At 29.5% G+C, this 21,800-nt stretch overlaps 2 protein-coding genes and 1 pseudogene across 4 annotated transcripts; 1 reads left to right on the top strand and 2 right to left on the bottom strand.

Moving 5' to 3' along the window:
* Nucleotides 1-605: 605 nt before the first annotated feature.
* Nucleotides 606-15,185, bottom strand: LOC145191627 (histone acetyltransferase KAT7-like). Of its 2 annotated transcripts, none has more exons than XR_016444925.1 (12): nt 15,024-15,185; nt 14,824-14,936; nt 13,802-13,883; nt 11,131-11,249; nt 10,586-10,774; nt 10,285-10,467; nt 2,706-2,795; nt 2,005-2,538; nt 1,773-1,866; nt 1,340-1,486; nt 1,108-1,214; nt 606-882 (listed from the first exon to the last, which is right to left on the bottom strand). XR_016444925.1 is itself a non-coding variant. In XM_090066567.1 (12 exons), exons 1-12 carry the CDS (start codon nt 15,091-15,093, stop codon nt 781-783), a joined length of 1,437 nt encoding a protein of 478 aa, XP_089922693.1. In that variant the 5' UTR covers nt 15,094-15,185; the 3' UTR covers nt 606-780. The 2 variants fall into 2 exon arrangements, 1 of the variants encoding a protein (XP_089922693.1); XM_090066567.1 differs by having other exon boundaries at nt 2,005-2,145.
* LOC145193430 (uncharacterized) lies at nt 4,754-7,676 on the top strand. The gene is made up of 2 exons (XM_090066566.1): nt 4,754-5,171; nt 5,298-7,676. The coding sequence occupies exons 1-2, from the start codon at nt 4,901-4,903 to the stop codon at nt 7,544-7,546; spliced, it is 2,520 nt and encodes an 839-aa protein (XP_089922692.1). The 5' UTR covers nt 4,754-4,900; the 3' UTR covers nt 7,547-7,676.
* A 4,992-nt stretch (nt 15,186-20,177) lies between the features above and the next one.
* On the bottom strand, nt 20,178-21,540 carry LOC149881984 (uncharacterized; annotated as a pseudogene). Its single transcript, XR_016445155.1, has 2 exons — nt 20,428-21,540; nt 20,178-20,327 (listed from the first exon to the last, which is right to left on the bottom strand). The product of XR_016445155.1 is annotated as an uncharacterized LOC149881984 (transcript).
* Between the last annotated feature and the right edge of the window lie 260 nt (nt 21,541-21,800).

The following is a 21,800-nucleotide window of genomic DNA, read 5'->3' on the forward strand; positions in this document are numbered from 1 at the left end:
GTTAATTGGGATCAAAATCTGTATTTTGGGTCAAATTTTTGCTGCCATTTTGAATTATCATTTAAACAAAAACTTTTTAATAATATTTTTTTTCCTTAATTCAGCCAATTCAACTTCCTTATTAGATGATGTACAAAAAAATCCAGAACTGCATCTTTAATCGTTCTTGAGTTATTTATCGCAGCGTAAATGCCCTTTTTTTGGTCCCGCGGACCAAAAACAGTGTTCCAAAACCAACTTTGAAAATTTAAATTTAAATTCCTTAGTTTTGTAAGGTTTTTTATATTGCAGCCAAAAATTAGGTTTTTTTATACAAAATTCTAGGATTTAGGTTTAAAGGTAGACTACCACCTTAAAAGGATGACATACCCAATTGTATAACTGGTATTATGAAAAAATTATATACAAAAAATAGGGCTGCAAGATTTGCTTGTTTTAAATTCGAATCTTTCTCACAATATACAATTTTAGCACTTACTCAGCTGTGATCTAAATCACATTGTTCTTAGTCTTAGTTAACTGAATCTAACAGTTATCTAGTAAAAATTTCATATAATATTAATTATATGAACAAGAGCTATCATTATCTACATGAAAAAACCTTATTCGTTTTTAAATATATCAATAAAACATTAGAAAAATAAATACAACATCTTTTTTTTTTTTTTTGTTTGTTAAGTAAAATATAAGAATATCTTCCTCCTTTTTATCCTCTGTAATTCGTGTTGAATTATTTTTATATCGTATCTTGATTGACCGAAAAATTTGGAACTATATTAATCACTTAAAAACCTTGGGTGTCCATTTCAGACATAGAGGATCGATCTCTCGGTCATTATTTGGTTTTGTTTTGGCCTTTGTAGTATACTCTTCGATAATTTCCTAAACAAAAAGGAAAAATAAAAACAAGCCATTTGATCAGGAATAAATTTTCGTTCATCAAATAAGGTTAAAGTGCAACCAACGGAACGGTTTTCAAATCAATTTTACTTGCACAAAAGTAAAAAGTGAAGGTGAAGCTGAGGAAAATTGAGTCTAACTAAAGTTGAAAAATAAACTATTTACAAATTGTGGAACTGAAGGATAACCTAAATACAAAATTTAAACCTTTCTCAGCAAAATAAGATGTTTCCCTTTCCAATATTTCAGCATACCAAGAAATTGGAGGGTGCTTACAATATCACTTGGGTGAATAGACATGGTTTCACTAAGGCCTAAAACATGAAAATAATAATTGTGTCTAAAAATGATAAAAAAAAAAAAAATTCACAAACCAAAGTTCTTTTTAAGATTAAACTTCACAAATCTAAGTTCATTTTAAGATGAAATTTCTAGAAACCTTTTATACTTATTTGATCCTCACTATACTCCATCAAATATCGAAGAAGTTTTTCTTCCCAAAACTTCCTGTAAGACATTAATCCTAAATCTGAGAGGGGTCTCTCAGGTGAACCAGTTCTCCCTTCTTTTTGAGAGAGCAAATAGCCTAAAAAATTATTATTGTAATAAAGAAAACCCTAAAACTTTTAATTACTTTCATGTAGTATATATATGAAATCTGTAACTTATATGAATTGCAAACTTAATAACTTCGTATTTAAACTAAAAACTTTGCGTTCATATTAGTTGATAATGTACTTAGGCGGTCAAATTTTAAATTCTTAAAATTATTATCCCGAGGCATTGGAGAAATTTTAACGATCAAAACCTTTAAACTCAAATCTGGAAAAATTTTATTTACTCATAAATCAAAATTTTTTAGTCAAACTTACTAAATTGTATGAGCATCTGACCATATCCTTTTTTCATGTAATTAGGCATGACCAGAATGCATGATACATTGTAGTTGAGAAATGACACTTTTTCCTGAAATATTTTATAACTATGCTATACAATTATAAATTTATCTTACAAAAGTATAGTTACCTTAAATGATTACAGAAAGTTTTAGGCATTAAATAGTAATTTAGAAACAAGAATTTATATACAATAATTTTAGCAAACCTTTGAGAAGTACCCAATGATGTGACAACCTGTTTCATCAGCAATCGTCATTATATAGAAAAGAAAAGGTCCAACATCCATCCACAAAGTCTTATGGTCTAAAAACAACTTCGCCAACAAACATAGATTTTGACAATATTTCTAAAAAAAATTACTCACAATTTATTATAATATAACGTTTAAAAAAATAATAAGATATTAAGGTATGAAAACTATGGAAATATAAAATAAGTTTAAAGAGTTTAAAATAATTCAGTTATAGAAAATAGCAAGAACAGCAAAAATATCTCGCCATTGACACACAGATATACAGAGTGGTTTTATAGAAAAATATTTGTTATACATCAAACTGTTATAATACTTGCTCATTGATATGCTGGATATATTAACATAATTGTTCTGTCTGCATAACTTATGTAATGATAAATTATTTTATTAACATTGTATTACTTTCATGAAGAAAACATTATTTTTTCTAGATAAGATGACTTGCTGGTTGCTTAATTAAACTCCAACTTGTGATTGAGATTGCTTCTAAATTGAATCATTTAACACATTTTTACTGGATTTTTCATTCAAACATTTAACAATTTTAGTAATCAAAATGTTTTCTGTGTCACAATTTTTAACTGGGTATAAACAATATTTTAACATTTTTTAGCAGTTATTTTAATGTAGATGTGCAATTTCAAACTACTTACAGTTGCTGTCTGACCATCAACTTCAAACACTGAAAGTTTATCTTTCCTGTATATTTCTTCCCCGGGTGGATGACGGAAAGTACATTTTGCCTATCAAACGTAACACAAGATAACTTTTCATTTTAGAAAAAAACTAAATTTTTTAAATTAAAAGATTCAGGTCAATGATCTGTTTACTGACTTCTTTTGATCAGCAAAATGTCTATGGATTCTCCATAAGGTAATCAACCAAGTAAAATACTCTGAGTATAAACTTAAAAACAAAACTTAAATTACAGGCTAAACATTTTCTAATATTAAGAGAATATTATTGGATTAATAAAAATACTAAAACTTTAAAAGGTGCATAATCTTAATTAGGAAACAACTCAGTTTTTTTTCTCAGGGAATAAAAGGTGAATAGTGAAGATTTTTAAGAAATATTTTTTAAACCATGTTTTTTTACAACTTATTTCAAGTTCTAATTTATTAATTTCCTTTAAAATAGATTCAGCTTCAAAGATAACATAATGCCCACCTCAAAAATTATATTTATGTGACAGTATGTAATATACTTTAGTCAATAATAAACTTTTTATAAAATTTAAATATTATAAAAATATCAACATACTATTGACCTCATTCTTTTTAAAAATATTTGTGTAAATCAAAATAGATTTTGAATTTGCAAAACATACAATTCTACTTAAAAGTTTTTAAAAGTAAAAAGCAAACTGTAAAAATCCTTTCAATAAAGAAGCCTTTTAAAATTGCAATAAATCAAACTGAACCAACAAAATCATAATTAAATGAGTTATTTTTGATAATTTCCAAATTAATTTTATTTTCTTTCATCCTAAAACTCGATTTTGAAGATCTGAAAAAATTCAATTTTATTTCAAAAAATTTCAGAAAACAAAAACTTATTTCCTAAATAAAGTAAATTTTGGACAACATTTTCTATTGTGAGATGCACTTATAAGTAAATACTAAGATAAATTTGAGCATAGGTTATTTAAATAATGAAGTTATTTAAAATGTATTTAAACTAAAAGTGTAATAAATTTTTTAAAATGCTGAGGAAAATCAAAGAGTTAAAACCCTAAAACATACTTTTTGAATGATCATATAAATCATATTTTTTTTTAAAAAATGAATAAAATTTAATAAAAAATAATTACCCAGCAATTTTAGCCAAATTTCTCAATAATTTTAACACTGCTGGGTAATTCCATATGAAATCATCCAAAAAAAAATATTTTTGACACCCTTATGTCTCAGAATTTGTTCATTTTTACCTCACTTGCAGTCCATATTAAAAAAATAATAACTGCGAAAATTTTAGTTAAAAATACACATGGGTTCCAGAGATATCATCAGTTAAAATAATGCTGACTCAGCATTTTAGTGATTATCTGAAGCGAGTACAAAGCAACTTTGACATATAGTATCTTCATAATGGCTTGGGGAAATTTCCTAAAATTTGGTACCCCAATAGATTTTAACTTGCAGAATCCAAAAAGAGCACTCTCAAGACTTGATTGTCTCAGGAAATGCCTTGTTTACCCAATTTTGTTCAAAATTATTGACTTGTAAATTCATGATTTTTGGAGGTAAAATGAAGGCTGTGGCCCAAAATCCCGAATAAAAAGTTTAATTGTATATCATTATTTTATCTTAGGTCTACTGAAAAAAATTAGGTTCATCAATTGTCTCTCTAGTACTTGATCAAAATTTGCGTTTAAAAATTGTGTCTTTATAGAAAAATTTAAATTTTTTAACGAAAGCACATGAAATGTTTTTGAAACATTTATTTGAATAAAACGTCAAATAGTGCTATTTATTGACTAGTTCAGGACATTTATAGTCACAGGTCAAGTGAGGGCCAGGGAGCCTCTGACCAATTTTGCTTTGCCCACCTCACCCCCCCCCCCCAATCTCCCTGGATTTTTTTTTTTTTTTTTTTTTTTTTAAATGCGTTAAATGATAATAATTATTAAAATTCAATTTAAAAACATAATTTTTTTTAGTTTAAGTTTCAGAAACAATTTTTTTTCATTATTTCAATTCAAATCAGTGAATGCTTACCTCTTATTATATCAAAAATAAGCAAATGTTTTGTTTCCTTGTTTGTATTTTTTTAAAGAGTGATTGTGAATTTTATTGTTTTTGTATTTTTTTAGCAGATAATATTATAAGTAATAAATATATTTAATATGGAGAAATGTGACATTGGAAAAAGTCTTAACATTCATTGCCACAAAACTGGATTTTCTAGAAAACAAGGTTTTGTTCAATTCAAAGAACTTTCTTGTGAAAAACAAGAAGTAATAATATGGCGAGCAAATTTAAAGGAAAAATATTGTTCAATAAGAGTTATATGTTGCTATCATGAGCAATTCTATGGAAAATATTTTGAGAGAAAAATTACAAAGTGTTGCAATCCTTTTGGAACACACATGGAAAGTAAAAAAATTGCTATAAAAGGTAATCTAAAATTAATTACAACAGAATTTATATGGAAATTAAAATAAAAGAAAAACATTTTATTATTTATAAAAAATTTTATATTTTCAATTATTTTAAAAACTTAAAACTAAATTTTTTTCTTAGGTAATATAAAGATTTCCCTAGACTTAGCGAAATTTTTGCAACAAAATAATGTTTATGTAACCCCAGGTTGGAAACTGTGCAGTAAATGTTACAAAAAAGCAGTAGAAACAGATGGAGATTTAAATTCACAGGAGGAATGGGAATCAAAAAGTGAGAAAAAAATTAAGTTAGATACCACTATAGAATTGCTTGGAATTTCACCAGTCAAACTAAAAAGTCTTTCAAAACACAGCAAATTGCCTGCAGCAAAACAAAAGTTTGAGAACACTATTGACAGAGTTGCAAAAATGGTCTCATTAGCATATAACATTAAAGAAACTTCTTTAACATCAGAAATAAAAAGCCCCATTTCAAATAACAACATTAACAATGACCATGATCTAGACCTTTTAATGTATGAAATAAAAAAAAAAATTTCAGGGACTGACTCTTATCGCCATAAGGTGCAAATGTTAACACTCGCACCAAAATCATGGACACGTACAAAGATATCAAGCTACTTTGAAGTGTCTGAGTATCTTGTTCGAACTGCGAGAAAAGTTAAAAATGAGCATGGAATTCTCTCATTGCCCCCCAAAAAAACTGGAAACCCACTTTCACCAGAAACAGTTAATTTAGTGATTAACTTTTATCAAAGTGATGAATTTTCGAGAATGATGCCAGGAAAAAAAGATTTTGTAAGTGTTAAGAAAAACCAGCATGTTCAAAAAAGATTATTGCTACTCAATCTTAATGAATTACATGTTGCATTTAAAAAAGACTACCCTAACATCAAAGTCAGTTTGTCAAAGTTTTGTACTCTTAAACCTAAATGGTGTATTACAACTAATGCCTCAGGTACTCATAATGTATGTGTATGCATACATCACCAAAATACAAAACTTCTCATTGATGCCATTAGGTGGAATAAAAATTATAAAGATTTTATGGCATTGATTGTTTGTTCGCTTGAAAATGCAGAATGTATGCTGCATCGATGTAACCAATGCCCTGGTATTGAAGCATTAAAAAGTTTTTTAGTGCAGGAGTTTATGGACCATGAGCTCGAAGAAGATGTAGCATTCAAGCAATGGCAGAGTACCGATCGTACAACACTACTATTACAATCATTGCCACTTGATGAATTTAATGATTTATTATGTGACAGCATTGACAACCTTACCACTCATTCATATATTGCAAAAACACAAAGTAGATACTTGAAAAACTGTAAAGAAAATCTTAACCAAAACGAATGCTTAATTTTAGCAGATTTTGCTGAAAATTATCAATATGTTGTTCAGGATGAGGTTCAAAGTTATCACTGGAGTAAAAGTCAATGTTCACTTTTTACAATTGTACTTTATTTTATAGAGAAAAAAGTTCTCAAACACAAATCTTTTTGTTACCTTTCAGAAGATGTTAATCATGACACAGGATTTATTTACAAGACTCAGGAAGATATAACTAGATATATCAAAGAAAATCTACCTGATGTATCAAGTGTGAAATACTTTTCCGATGGTTGTGCAGCACAATTTAAAAATTTTAAAAACTTTATCAATCTTTGTCATCACAGTAAAGACTTTGATTTAAATGCTGAATGGGTTTTTTTTGCTACCAGTCATGGTAAATCCCCCTGTGATGGTATTGGTGGGACTGTTAAAAGAGTAGTATGCCAAGAAAGTCTAAAACAAATAACTACTGGGCAGATTTTAGATGTTAATTTAATGTACTGCTTTTGTAAAGCCAAGATAAATGGAATTTGTTTTATATTATTTTCTAAAGATGAAATCGATCAAACACGAGCACAATTAGAAAAAAGATATTTAGGTGGAAGAACAGTTCCTGGCACAAGGACATATCATCATTTTATTCCAATTGCTTCAAACACTATAAGTTGTAAAAAAACAAGTATTGATACATGTATTGAAATATTTGATATCATTCCAAAAAGCCAACATGATAAAGAGATTTCATTAAACATTAAAAAAATGGATTATATTGCATGTTTTTATGACGGATTTTGGTGGGTAGGGATTGCTGAAGATGTAAGTGAGCTTGATATAAAAGTCAGATTTATGCATCCACATGGACCAAGTAAAAACTTCTTTTGGCCAATGAGAAATGACGAGTGTTGGGTGCTCAATTCTGAAGTTATATGTCTAATTTCTACACCCACAACAATATCAGGTCGTACGTACAACATATCTGATTTAGATTTAGAGAATATAAGCAGTTGGTTACAAAAAAAAATTAAATACATTTAAAATAATTTTGTTGTAATTTTATTTACCTATTTTGCATTTAGAATTTGTCTTTCTTTTTTTCTTTTTTTCAAATCCTTGTATGGAAGGCTGAGAAGGGTTTAAATAAATCCCACTGTCCACCTTATTATGTCAATGACTATATTAGTATTAATACCATAAGATACTGATTGTTAAATAATAACATAAAGATATTGATTGTTAAAATGTTTTAAAAAACATTTCAATATTTTTGGTTTTAAAATTTATGATTTTTAAAATCGTAAAAAGATCTAAGTTTTGAGTGCTTACTTTGAAATAAGAGGTAAATAATGAAAAAAAATTGTTTCTGAAACTTAAACTAAAAAAAAAAAATGTTTTTAAATTGAATTTTAATAATTATTTATTATATCCTTTAACGCATTTAAAAAAAAAAAAAAAAAAATCCAGGGAGATTAGGGGGGGGGGGGGCAAAGCAAAATTGGTCAGAGGCTCCCATGCCCTTACTTGGCCTGTGACTATAAATGTCCTAAACTAGTCAATAAATAGCACTATTTGACGTTTTATTCAAATAAATGTTTCAAAAACATTTCATGTGCTTTCGTTAAAAAATTTAAATTTTTCTATAAAGACACAATTTTTAAACGCAAATTTTGATCAAGTACTAGAGAGACAATTGATGAACCTAATTTTTTTCAGTAGACCTAAGATAAAATAATGATATACAATTAAACTTTTTATTCGGGATTTTGGGCCACAGCCTTCATTTTACCTCCAAAAATCATGAATTTACAAGTCAATAATTTTGAACAAAATTGGGTAAACAAGGCATTTCCTGAGACAATCAAGTCTTGAGAGTGCTCTTTTTGGATTCTGCAAGTTAAAATCTATTGGGGTACCAAATTTTAGGAAATTTCCCCAAGCCATTATGAAGATACTATATGTCAAAGTTGCTTTGTACTCGCTTCAGATAATCACTAAAATGCTGAGTCAGCATTATTTTAACTGATGATATCTCTGGAACCCATGTGTATTTTTAACTAAAATTTTCGCAGTTATTATTTTTTTAATATGGACTGCAAGTGAGGTAAAAATGAACAAATTCTGAGATGTAAGGGTGTCATGGTCTGGATGATTTCATATGGAATGACCCTGCTGTATTCTAAATATGTGAAACTTCAAGAGTGTGTGAGAGAAATTTTCTCTTGTTTAAAATTAAAAGCTTTTAGTTTGCCAAAAAGCTCTTAAATATATTAGGCATTAAAAAACGCACACACTTCTGATTCTTATGACACCAACCTTTTTATAAATAAATGTATTCTCAGCAAGCTGCTCAGTTAAAATAGTTTGAAAGATGAATAGTTTGAAGAAAGACTTAATTAAAAAGATCAGTTCAAACCCAGCCAGAATAACAATGTTTTAAAAAGCTTAGTGTTTTGTCAGAAAATTCATAAGAACAATTTAAAAACAGAACAAAAAATAGTAAAAAAATGCACAGTTTTGAAATCCCATGCTAATTTTGAGGAGAGCATTTTTTTTGGAGGTAAATCAAATAGGAATGAGAATGTTGCTTAAATATTTTGTAACAAGAATGAAAATTGTTTTTTAGAGTATTATCAAAGTTAACATGTGAAAATTTAAAATGAAGTTTTTTTTTTTTTTTTAAAAAAAAAAAAAAAAAAAAACAGAAAAAACTAAATTAGTTTTAATTTCAGAAATTTGTAAAACAATTTGTAACAAATAGTGAAACAAAAAGAATCTTTAATCATTAGGACTTTAAATAAACTTGTTACTTTGAGACAAGAGAGTTGTTAAAAGTATCCTGAGAAATATGAGAATGAGCTTTAATAAAAAAAAAAAATAACTGCTAAAAGCAAACACTGCTGTTGATCTAAAAGTATTTTCTGCACACATTGGTGAATTACCAAAGCTTGGTACTTTTTTCAATACTTTGGTTATGGACAAAGTGATTTGAGCATTTGATATTAAACAATGAAGTTGTATTGATTCCCTGGCTTATTTTATTACTTACAGTGTATAGTAATTAAATGTATATAAACTATGAGAAAGAAAGGTAGAAGCAGGGTCGGGGTGGTAACACCCTTTGAGATAATGGAAAAGGCATCAATTGATGTTATGAGCAAGGAAATCTATTAGAGCAAAATAATAATAATGTACTCAACAACTATAAGGAGAAGTGTTTTGCAGGTGTACACACACACACACACACACACACACACACACATCAAATCATGATAATATTTGATTACTTGAGTCAATGCCACTTTAAAGAATAATTAGTCGTTTTTTTTTTTTTTTTTTTTTTTTTTTTTGCTGCCTTAGTATCTAACTAAATTATGTTCAAACAGGTTTTCTTTTAGAGCAAAAATGAATTTGATTTGAATTAAGTTTATTTTTTATCTTCTTACTAGATGCTTTTCAATACAATTGAAAATCAAAAAAAATGAAAAACATTTCATAAAAAGCATTTCATTATATGCAGAGTAAGACTGATGCAATGCTACTGTGATTCAAAAACACAAAACTTATATGAACTTTTTAACTGAAACAATTTTGCTATTAATTTTTCAACTTGTCATTTATCTTTATTTGATTTTTCAGTTTTACAAGATTAAAGAGGAGAGCTTTTTAGAATTTTTTCACAAAAATTTCTACTGTATCCTTAACAATAATGATTTGAAAAAAGTCATAAATACAATAAATTTGATATCACTATAAATAATTTTATGTAAAAAGTCTACCATATGTCTTTTATATATGGTCTCAGTCTTGCTATAGTCAAAACAAAATTCACAAATGAATAGTTTGGGCGATTTAGAAAAATCAAGTGGATACTGGGATTGGTACCAAGCCTCCATTTCCACATCACCCAAACGGATTGTTTTCACACTGTCATCTTGAGGACACATTGCTTTATCTAATGCCTAAAACAATTAAAGAAAATTTCTACAAATAAACAGCTAGATAAACTGTGTACTTTATAAACAAGATTAAAATCAAAACAATTTAAATCAAAAGATCATTTATTGATTCAGAACATACCAGCAAGGTTTCAGCTTTTTTCTTTGCTGCTTCATACATTTCTATATCTGTTTTAGATACAACATGTTCTACAGGAATCTCTGATGTTGCTGCTTTAGAGGATATAGCAGGACTGTCAGTTGTTGTAGAAATGCTATCTTTAGTGATTTTTTGTTGCGGTGGATTATCATCACTGCTTGATACTCGTTCCTAAAGGATGTTTTTTTACAGAGCTTTATAACAAATAAAGATGTTCAAAATAATGATTTCAACAAGAAGGCAGGACTCAATATAAATTCTGACAGTTTAGATGAATTATCGAAATAAATTTTGGCAGAACATTTTCCTGACAAAGAAAAAAAAAAAAACTAATATATAAAAAAATATATATGTAAGAAAAATTGTAACAAAGTATAGAACTTAAATCTGTTAAAAAATAGCATTAAAAGGTGTATAACAGATACATTGTTTTATTTGGTAAATGCCTTTGATAATTACATAGCAAAGCATGCTGCATGTGTAATAAAGTTGTAGTTTTTTATGAATTTGAAGTTGTTTCTACTTACCTTGGGTCTGCCTCTTTTTTTCCCAGTGACTTTTTTAGTATTTTCTGGATTGAAGCTAAGATCTGAACCATCTTTATTATTAAGTTTTACTGCAACACAGCATGGACAAAACCAATCACCTAAAAATCAAATAAACTTATTCAACTCATATTTAATGTAAGATTTAAACATCTAATGTAAGATACTGATGGTTTACTTATTAAATACTGGTTATAAAAAAACAAATGATAATATGAGATGACTAAATGAAAAATTATTATTTAGCTTTAAAAACAACATTAAACAACCTTTTAACAGACAAGTTACCTTACTCCAAATAACATTTAAAAAACCTATTATATTAATTTTAAATATGTTAAATATAGTTCAAAATAATTATGATGATTAGACTGGTTTACAAAGAAATTGAGGCAAGAATACTTGTTTCTATCTCATTTGGGGGTGCTGAATTCATATTTGAAATCTGTTTTTATTCATCACCTCTAGTTTTTTTAGATATGCATAGTGAACATTTTGTGCATATGTGGTACATAAAGGCGTAGATGCATTCAGGGTTAATTCTAATATTGTTGAATGTTACAAGTGAAATATCTTTCATTTGGTCTTTTGAACACTCTTGAGCAGCGATCAGAACTTACAAGGCAAAACCTTGACTCATCTGTAAATAAGACCTGTCCCCAATCATGTATTTCCCAATTCATATGCTTCCTTCCAAAAGCCAGTCTGTTTCTTCGGTAGTCTACAGACAATCTGGGACCAGTAGCTACTGCCCAAGGTTGTAAATTTAAAGCATGAAGCATCTTTTTATGGTATCTTGACTAACAGCAGTTCCATGAACTTCAGCAAGTTGTATTTGGATATGTTGAACAGTAGTGAATCATTCTCTCAGTGTTCAAAGCATTAAAAATTTCTCCTCCACGGCATTGGTAGCTTGTGGTCTGCCTTGGCCAAGTTGTCTAGCATGATAATTGGTCTCTACAAAGAATTGTAGAACCCTACTGACTGTTGTATGAGACACTTTAAATCTTCTAGCAAGTTTGCGATTTGTTAATCCTTTATTGGACAAAGAAACGATTACAAAACATTGATCACAACTTAAATTTCATTTAGAACGCTACATGGTGAACACAGGTGTTGCTCAAAATAACAGTTATCTTTTCTTCTGCTGAAAAAATTTAAAACCAATACATTTCTTTTAGAAGTAAGGTTTTTATTACAGCAAAACATGCTATTCATGAAAAGCTGCTATAATTCGAAATTAAATAAGGAAAACGGAATAAAACCTACAAAAGGCTTAATAATAAGCATTATCATCTTTGTAATTGATAAATCTGGGAAATACATATTTTTAAAAATAAGTTTGAATTTATAAGTAGGTTAACTCTGTGTGTGTGTGTGTGTGTGTGTGTGTGTGTGTGTGTGTGTGTGTGTGTGTGTGTGTGTGTGTGTGTGTGTGTGTGTGTGTGTGTGTGTGTATCAAGATGGATTAAGGCAGCAGATGTCAATCCACACTCAGTAGTACTCTGATAGTCATTTGAAGAGGCTATCTTTCAGGCAGTGCAGGAGGTTGGTGTTTGTCAGCTAAGGTGTTTTGGTAGCTAAATATTAGTATTACATTTTCTAATTCACATTCTATTGCCTTGCATATAATTTAGTTTTATTTTGTTATATTTTCAGATTCTTCAATGGCTTCAAGCACGTCAAAACATCAAGGCTGCCTCAACAAGGCCAATTTTTTCTGCTACGTGTGTGGGGACTTCACAAGAGTTGCACAGCATCAAACTGTCACTCCCTTTCTCAGAACTGTTGGACACAAACAGTGCTGCTTTCCAACACTTTTCAACTGTGTTCCCAGGTCTTACTGCTGCTAAGCTAAAAAAGAGGGCATTTTTGTCGGACCTCAGATCCAAGAAGTGCTAAAGGATAGTGATTTTGAGGAGCTTTTTAACTTAAAGGAACTGAGAGCATGGGAAGCATTCAAATTAGTTTGTAGTAGCTTCCTTGATAACACAACTGTACCAGATTACAAAGTCTGTATTGAGAAATTACTAAAGTCTTACGAGGATATGGAGTGCCAAATGTCATTCAAGATTTATTTTCTTGATTCTCATCTCAACTTCTTTCTGCTAAACCTTGGAGCAGTGAGTGATGAGCATAGAGAAAGATTCCACCAAGACATTACAAAGATGGAGAGCAACTATCGAGGCAAATAGAAACCTGACATGATGGGAGACTTCTGCGGGATGCTCTTATGTGATATCCCAGAGGTAAAATACACCAAATATTCTAATAACACACACTTTTGACTGTCTGTGGTACTATGAATTGTGTAATTCTGTCATCCAAGTATATTTATTCAATCAGTGTTCTTTCTCCTGTTTTTTCTGCTGCAACTCTAGAATTATGCACATTTATTCTCTGTTTATACTAAAATGAGACTATTTAAAAATCAGAAAACTAGAGGTGATAGAGCAAAACTACTTATAAATTTGAATTCAGCACACCCAATTTATCAAAAAGCACCTATCACCATTCTTGCCTTAGACCGAAATTTTATTTTTGTAAACCAGTGTTATAGTCATGTATAATAGATAATACATATAAAAGAGATAAATAAAAGAGGTCAGTGAAACACTGAAAACCAAAGCTATTTTGTTTTAAAATATCTAACCTTTAGGATTTTTCTTTATTGGAGGTTTTACACAATACATGTGATACCCTCTGTCACATCTATCACAAAACAATATCTGTTTCTAAAAAAAAAAAAATTCTCTGCAGCTGTGTGACCTTGAAGTTCACTGACTCACTAATTTTTAATTTTTATGTTTTAGCAAATGCATGTAAAAAAACATTAGAAAATGCAATTTAAAAAATAGGATCTCAAATTTTAAATTCATGTCCACTCTATTCTCTTCTCAAAGCAACTGATGACAACTACTTTGTTAATTATGGTTAGTTTAATTAATTTCTAAAAATTTTCTTATATTTATAAAAAAAAATAAAAAAATTAACTGAATAAATTGGTGACAAGTATAGACACATATAATGATTTTATGAGATTTTGAGAAGATTTGAAAGATAAGATACAAAAATAAATAGCAATTTGCTTAATGTATAAAAGTTGTTTATAGAATATAGTAATTTACTTAAACTATAGATGGACTTGAGCCTCTTTTGAGTAATTCTGCTAGCAATATACATGAGAAAACTATTTAGATTCTTTGGCATTAATTTTTAGGCTGCTTTTCAAACACTATGCAAAATTTCAATGTTAAAATCAACTCAGCACAGCTTTACATTTATTTATATGTACATACGGGTGTGTGTGTGTGTGTGTGTGTGTGTGTGTGTGTGTGTGTGTGTGTGTGTGTGTGTGTGTGTGTGTGTGTGTGTGTCTGTGTGTGTGTCTGTGTGTGTCTGTGTGTGTCTGTGTGTGTGTGTGTGTGTGTGTGTGTGTGTGTGTGTGTGTGTGTGTGTGTGTGTCTGTGTGTGTGTGTGTGTGTGTGTGTGTGTGTATTTAAATATATTCTTACATATATATTATAAAATGTACTTATTTTGTAAGGGAGTTAAACTTATCTTTAATTTACAAAAAGACACATTTCAAAAATAAACCTTACCTGAAAAAACTTTAATTGTCAAGGTAATCATTATGAAGATGTATACACACAATTTCATAAATTTAACTCTTACTTCATTATCTGTAGCATGGCACCCACTACAATATTTACAGTCATTGCATTGCCAGTCATATGTCTTTACAACAGGTACTATATGAGTTGGAAGCTCCAAACAAGATGGGTGACCTATAACAAGACAAGAGAAGAAAATCTTTATTTCAAAGCTTATTATAAATAGTTTTGTAATAGATTTCAACAACTGAAATAACTCACACAATTCTTTACAAGTTGCACATTGGATTTGGTCTTCTGCAGTTTCTTTATGACAAAATTTGCAAGACATTTCAATTATAATTTCAATATAAGTTCTAATGCATAAAAAAAGTCATTAAAGTCTGAAGATTTGGTTTATCTTGTGCTCTTTTAATAGAAAAGTCTTTAGTTAGAGAAAAAGTGGTATTTGATAGAAAGTCATAATTATAATAAAAACGGCACACAAAAGTAAATATAGATAAAAATCACTGATCTCTATAATAACATTATATTATATTATAGAGATCAGTGATAAAAATACATAAAAAACTAAAAAAAAAAAAAAATAATAAGTACAAGACAAAATACGGGAATTTTAAAAAATATATTAATATTTAAATATATAGGATATATTTATACACATATGCAGAAAATTTCCAGTTAGCAAAAGCAACAAACTCATATAGGGTACTTAAATATTCATCTCTCATAAATCTATGTATGAGAGATGGTAAAGATATGCACATATCATTTATATCATAATCCGGTTATCGTCAGACTGTACTTGAATGATAAAAGTAATAAAGCTCCGTAAATTTATTGCATGCGAGTAATGTCATGAGCATTAACATCAGAAAATGAGACAAAATTTGAAGTTTGAGATGGTTAAGGCAAATGAAAAGTCAATTTTTAGAAGAGATTTAGGTATACAACTATATTTATACATATATAAACAAATTTTAAAATAACATGGTACTATATTAATTGTCTAAAATATGAGAGGTATTAAAGTTTAAGCCTTTTTTTTTGGTTTTGCGTGACTAAAGTTTTTTTATTTCTTAACCTCAATCTGTATCCTGATTGGTTTAGTAATTAATCAACACTGGGAGTCTCAAAAGTCCGATTCATGATTATTTATAACTTTTTTGTATATTGTGTTCTGTAAATGAAATTGTAAGTTTTATAAAGCGAATATAATGGACATAATTGTTTATTTTTTGTCAAAACTGAGAACAACCGTTTAAATTCAAATCACCAGAAAATTGCGCAGTGAAAGACGTTCAATAAGCTCTATAAAGTAACCCTTATCTTTCAACCAAAACTTGGCCAATGAGATCCTACTGTCGCAATTCTCATTGAATTTCAGCTTTTCGAACTGGTTTTTGTAGGGTAAGGTTGCTAATATTGTACCGATGCCTATATTGTACTTTTAACATAACTCGTTATTTTTACAACCCACAAGAAATTTTTTAACTTATTTTTCATCTTTACTGAATGAAATTAAGGAGTCAACTGTTTTTTTTTGTCATCCAACTGCATTAAGGCCAGAGTAAGCTCTTGTTGGTTTGTTATTGGAGATTTCTTATTTTAGGTTTTTATGGCTAAGCGTATTTCACTAAAAAAAGCAGAAGATATGATTTGTTCAGTGTATTTATGTTAAAGCATAATTTATCTAAATTCAAAATAAATACCTAGAACTTAAAATATCTTATTTTTAGTTGTCAAATTTTTAAATTAACTGTATGTCAGATTAGTTGCGTAAATTGTACCTGAAGGCATGTCCTAAATTGTACCGACGCACAGTGGAAAAAAAAGGTGTGTTTCGGACCAAAAATCGATAACTTTTTTGTAACTAAAAATAGAGAATTGAAGTTTTGCACAAATTTAAAGTAGTATATGACGCTTCTAATGAAATACTTTTTGTAAGAATTTTTTGTAATGAAAAGTTAAAAACAAATAAATAAAAATCAAAAACTTCAAAATTTTTTTTTTATTTATACTTAACATTTAAAGTATTTTTTTATTATTTATACTTAACATTTAAAGTATTTTTTTTTTATTTATACTTAACATTTAAAGTTTTTTTTTTATTTATACTTAACATTTAAAGTTTTTTTTTTTTATTTATACTTAACATTTAAAGTATTTTTTTTTATTTATACTTAACATTTAAAGTATATTTTAAGGTATAAGTAATTTTAAGGTATTTTCATACATTTGTAAAGTACTTAACATACTTTACAAATGTATGAAAATACCTTAAAATTATTAGAAACGACAAAAAATACATAAAATGCTTATCTACTAATTATAGAAATATTTAAAACAGTTTCTTAATAACAATTTTTAAATAGTTGTTTTTATGAAGTAATGTATAGGTATACTAAAGGTACTATATCATAATTACATAGGGAGTTTCAGTTCCTGAAATCAGTTCGTTGACTTTCAAAAGCTGCAGAGTAACTTTATCAAGTTCTTGCACATTTTTGTTATACGGTTTTCTAATGCTGGTGATGTACGGATCGGAAGTGTACAGAAGAGTATGAAATACATCCTCATTTGTAATTGATCGAGAACATTTTCTGGCATGATGAAGGAGAATTTTTTTATAATCCTTATTACGGGATTCTTGCGCATCTTCTGAAAGTTGACCGGTAGGAAGTACTGCAAAATGCTTTATGATATTTTCTCCGTGAAGTAAGATTTTGTGTACTGAAGATGGCATATAGTACCATCCATAATTGGTCACATAGATTCGGGCAGTTTCTGCAGCATAACTACCAAAGCTTTCAGCATTTATCATAACACCTGAGGAGAGAGCTTGCAGAATTATGTAAAATCGCTTAATCGAATTTTCATCCACTCCAGTGATTTCAGCAGAGCAGCTTGCATTGTAAAAAAATCTTATAGCAGTATTACATTCTTAGGTATTGCCACTTACTTGTCTTGGTTTGTCAATGATCAACCCTAGCTCCTCACGAAAACGTTACTGCACAAAAATCTTCTTCTCTTGCTTTACCCGTTTCTTTTCTTCACTTGTGGCTGCTCATGTTTGGTAAGAAAGGTTGTAAGAAATATGTAATATCACTTCCATACAACGAATCCAGGCATGTTATGTAGACAATTGGTATTGATAAGAATTTTCATTTTCAGGCCTAGAAGCCACTTTGGTCAAGTCGTTCATTTGCCGTGGAGTAGCTCCACATATTGTACATGTAAACCCAGAAGGCGTATCCGTTAATGCCTGAGCCACTTTTCCATCTATCATTGTTAGAAAAAGTTCATGTTTTACTTGTACACTTTTACCATTTTTATTAATTATAGACGGCCGCAAAGAGTTTATTTGGCTCTTTATTTCATCTACAATGGCTTTAGTTTTCTCGGGAGTCTCTTTGCAAAATTCTATGCATATAGGTTGACAAGAACGAACAGATGAAGGTGCCGGATTTTGCAAAACAACTGCGCCAGTTAGTAATTTCTATTGCAGAAGATGGTGGATAGCAGGTCTGTTTAATTTCTTGAACTTTATAATATGGTGGGAATATGGAACAGTTTCGTTCATTTGTCACCTTCTTCATGTAAAAATATTGTGCTTTTGTTAAATATAATCAATAAACACGCTGAGTGCTTCTTCATCCGTTGGCATATTTTTCTGGCTTGCGTTTTCCATAAAACTCGATATTAATTTTTTTTGTCTTTATCAGCAATCCTTAATGATTCCAAAAATTTTGTTTCTGCTTCTTCTCCTATTAAACGCAATGGTTGAAGATATGTATTAAAGATGTGCTCGAATCCAAATTCCTTAAGTAACATGGAATTTTTTCTTTTTTTGCTGGATTCTGACGAATCTCCATAAGACACGCACGGTCATCCGCGTTTTTCTAAAGAAGTAGATGGCGTGAAGTCGGTAATTGCCTCTTCTGAGTTAGGTAAAGATACACAATATTCAGAATCCGACCAATCACTGTTCTTAGATTAAAAAAAAAAAAAAAAAGCTTCCTTTTTCCGTGACGTCTTTATCCATCGTTTATTAAACGACGGAATAATGTGCCTTTGAATATCACTGATTATGAAACACAAGTTGTCCTCAGAAAGTTGATAATTTTCTTTTAAAATTGTTGACAGTGCCTCAACTGTCTTTCCTCCATCAATATAGGAAAGCAATAATTTACATTTGGAACACTTAAAAGTTGTCATTTTAACAAGTCACTAAAGTAACCTACGTAATATTCAATAGTCAAACGTGTCGGTTTAAATTCCACTGTGAATTTGTTATACTGATATAAATGTTTCAACTCTTTATATATTGGCAGTGTACATTCACCACAAAATGATTGCAAAAATACAAGAATGCCATGGTATCAATAAAAAATTGATAATAAATTAAAAAACATATACCAAGCTATTGTTATAAATGAACAAAATTAGAAACCACGATAAAAAGCGGTTATTATCACTCTTTTCTCGATAATTTCGGAAACCGCACGTTTCTGCAACTCATTCTTATAAATGTTTTTAATAAACACCTAGGCTACAATACTACACTAAATGTAAAGCGTGGGGAAGCGTGGGGAACTACCAAAAGTCTCAGTGAACCTGAAGAATATTATTTTTTTTCATTTATTTTATTGTTCAAGTAATTACTCCTAAACTGAACCATGTAAGTAAAAATGTATAATTTTCTTAAAATCTCCATAACATGAGCTTTTCAAAAATGTATAATACTTTATACTTATTCCTAGAAAGTTTTATAGAAAATTAACTTTTAAAGTGATGAAGCGAACAGGTTTGAAATGAACATCCGCAAAAGTAATAAACAATAGGGCTTCAAATCTTTTATTTTTACATAAAATGCATTATAGTAATGATTGACTATTAAACTATTAAATAAAATTGAAATATAATGACAGTAGCGACATTAGTAAAAAACATTAATGATATGCTATTGCTCTACAATTTTCCACTGTGCGACGCAACCATTTTGACCGCTAAAAAACGCTAGTAAAGTTTAACAAATTCCTTTTGAGATTCCAATTAGAAAAATATCCATACTTACAATCAGGATCGGAAAAAACCCGGGTTTTTTTAAAAAAACCCGTATTGTATAGCTATAAAGATAGTTTGAATGCAAAATAGGTATTATGTCTTTCATTTTCTAAGCAAAAAAAGCTATTTTTAAAAAAACCCCTAAAAACCCAGCCCACTGGGTTTTTTTGGGTTTTTTTGGGTTTTTTGGGGTTTTTTTAAAAATAGCTTTTTTTGCTTAGAAAATGAAAGACATAATACCTATTTTGCATTCAAACTATCTTTACACATTTAATTTTTTCAAAATAATAATTAAAAACACATGGTAATAGTTATATTTATTTATTGAAAAGAGCTTTTTCAAGGAAAATTTAATAAATTAAAGAACTGTAAATAAAATTCTCCTTACATAATTTTACTTGGTTTGATTATTACAATAATTTTCAATTCTTGTCAGCTTTTCAGATGTTTTTGACAGATTTCCAGTTAAACACTTCCTCTGGGATCATCAAGAATAAACTAAAACAAATATAAATTACACTTAAATAATAGAAATAGAATTTGTTTCAGAATTTAGATGGTTATTCTGAAGTTAAAAACGATTTTTCCTACTACTTACCTACTTATTGATCAGATTCGATATCATCACAGGAACTGCTGTCAGCTGTTGAGCTATTGTGAAATGATTTGTAAATCTTCACAAGTTTCATTGCCTTATCTTCACCAAGACGATTCCTGATCTTCAACCAGACAAATCCAAAGGTTGAAAACCATCTCTCAATTGAGGCTGAGCTAGCAGGACAGGAGTGTAGAGAAGCTAGAAAGCTGCAGAAATTGGCAGAAACCTCTTTATCCCTGATTTTAGATCTAGTAACCTTTCCTTTCATGATGTTCCACCATTCTGATGGAGAGATAACCTTCAGTGATTCTGAGAACATTTGCTTGGGGAACACCTCCCTGTCCTTCAAGCTAAACTTGTATAGTAAACCCAAGAAATCAGGGTTTCTTTCCTCTAACCATTCTTCTGAAATGTTTTCATTATCATTATCGATGAAGCTTTTGTAATCATCTACATAGCGATTGTCAGTTATATAGGCCATAATATGAAAGGGTTGTACAGCATCTTGAAATCTCTTCTTTATTGCATTATAGTATAAGAATAGCTCTTCATCCTTTATTAATGAACACCAGATATGAACTGCGTCAGAGAGATGACAAGAATCACTCTGCATCTTGTCTAAGGCAATCCCCAATTTTTTCATTTCACTAAGAAGACGACTTGCCTCACGTTTGATGGCTATATTCTCAATTATTCTTCCAATATTGGCTGGAAAATCTTCCATCTTCTCTCCATAGATCTCCATGTAGAAGTTATAATTTTTCTGGTATGTCCCAATGCAGGCAACTTGAGAGTTCCAGCGTGTTTCATTTGGCAGCTGAGGCATACATCCACCTTTTTCCTTTAACAAACCATGGGCCATATGCACATTTCTAAAATATTTATGAGCTTCCACAACCTGTTTTAGAATTGTTGAAAAAGAATTGCAAATGTCTTTCTGTAGCAAATTCATATAGTGTGCATTACAGCCATATGTTAACATATCAGGATACTCTTGTTTGATCAGCTCTTTCATTTTCTTCATCTTAGCTTCATTGTCAGTGCAGACAGCAAATACAAACTTATTATAATCATTTTTTATGCTAACTATAGCTTCATTGATGATTTTGAAGCAGTATTCTGCAGTTTTTTTTTCTGATCCTAAGTCAACTATATTGTACAGATAACTCTTTTTTCCATCATAAAATGAGTGAGCAATTATTGGGTCATTCTGAATACTAGACCATCCATCTTGACAAATTACCAACGTGTCTTTGGTTTCCAGTTCGTTCTTTATCCCAGCTGACAGATCATCATAGACTTCATTTAATAGATCTCCACCCAGTTTCTTTCGGCTTGGTGGGACATACCCAGGACGAAGAAAAGAGCAAAGT

The sequence above is a fragment of the Hydra viridissima genome, unplaced genomic scaffold (assembly GCF_058129835.1).
Source record: "Hydra viridissima isolate aposymbiotic clone 2 unplaced genomic scaffold, HvirCarnegie_v1 scaffold_11, whole genome shotgun sequence".
Lineage (NCBI taxonomy): Eukaryota > Metazoa > Cnidaria > Hydrozoa > Anthoathecata > Hydridae > Hydra > Hydra viridissima.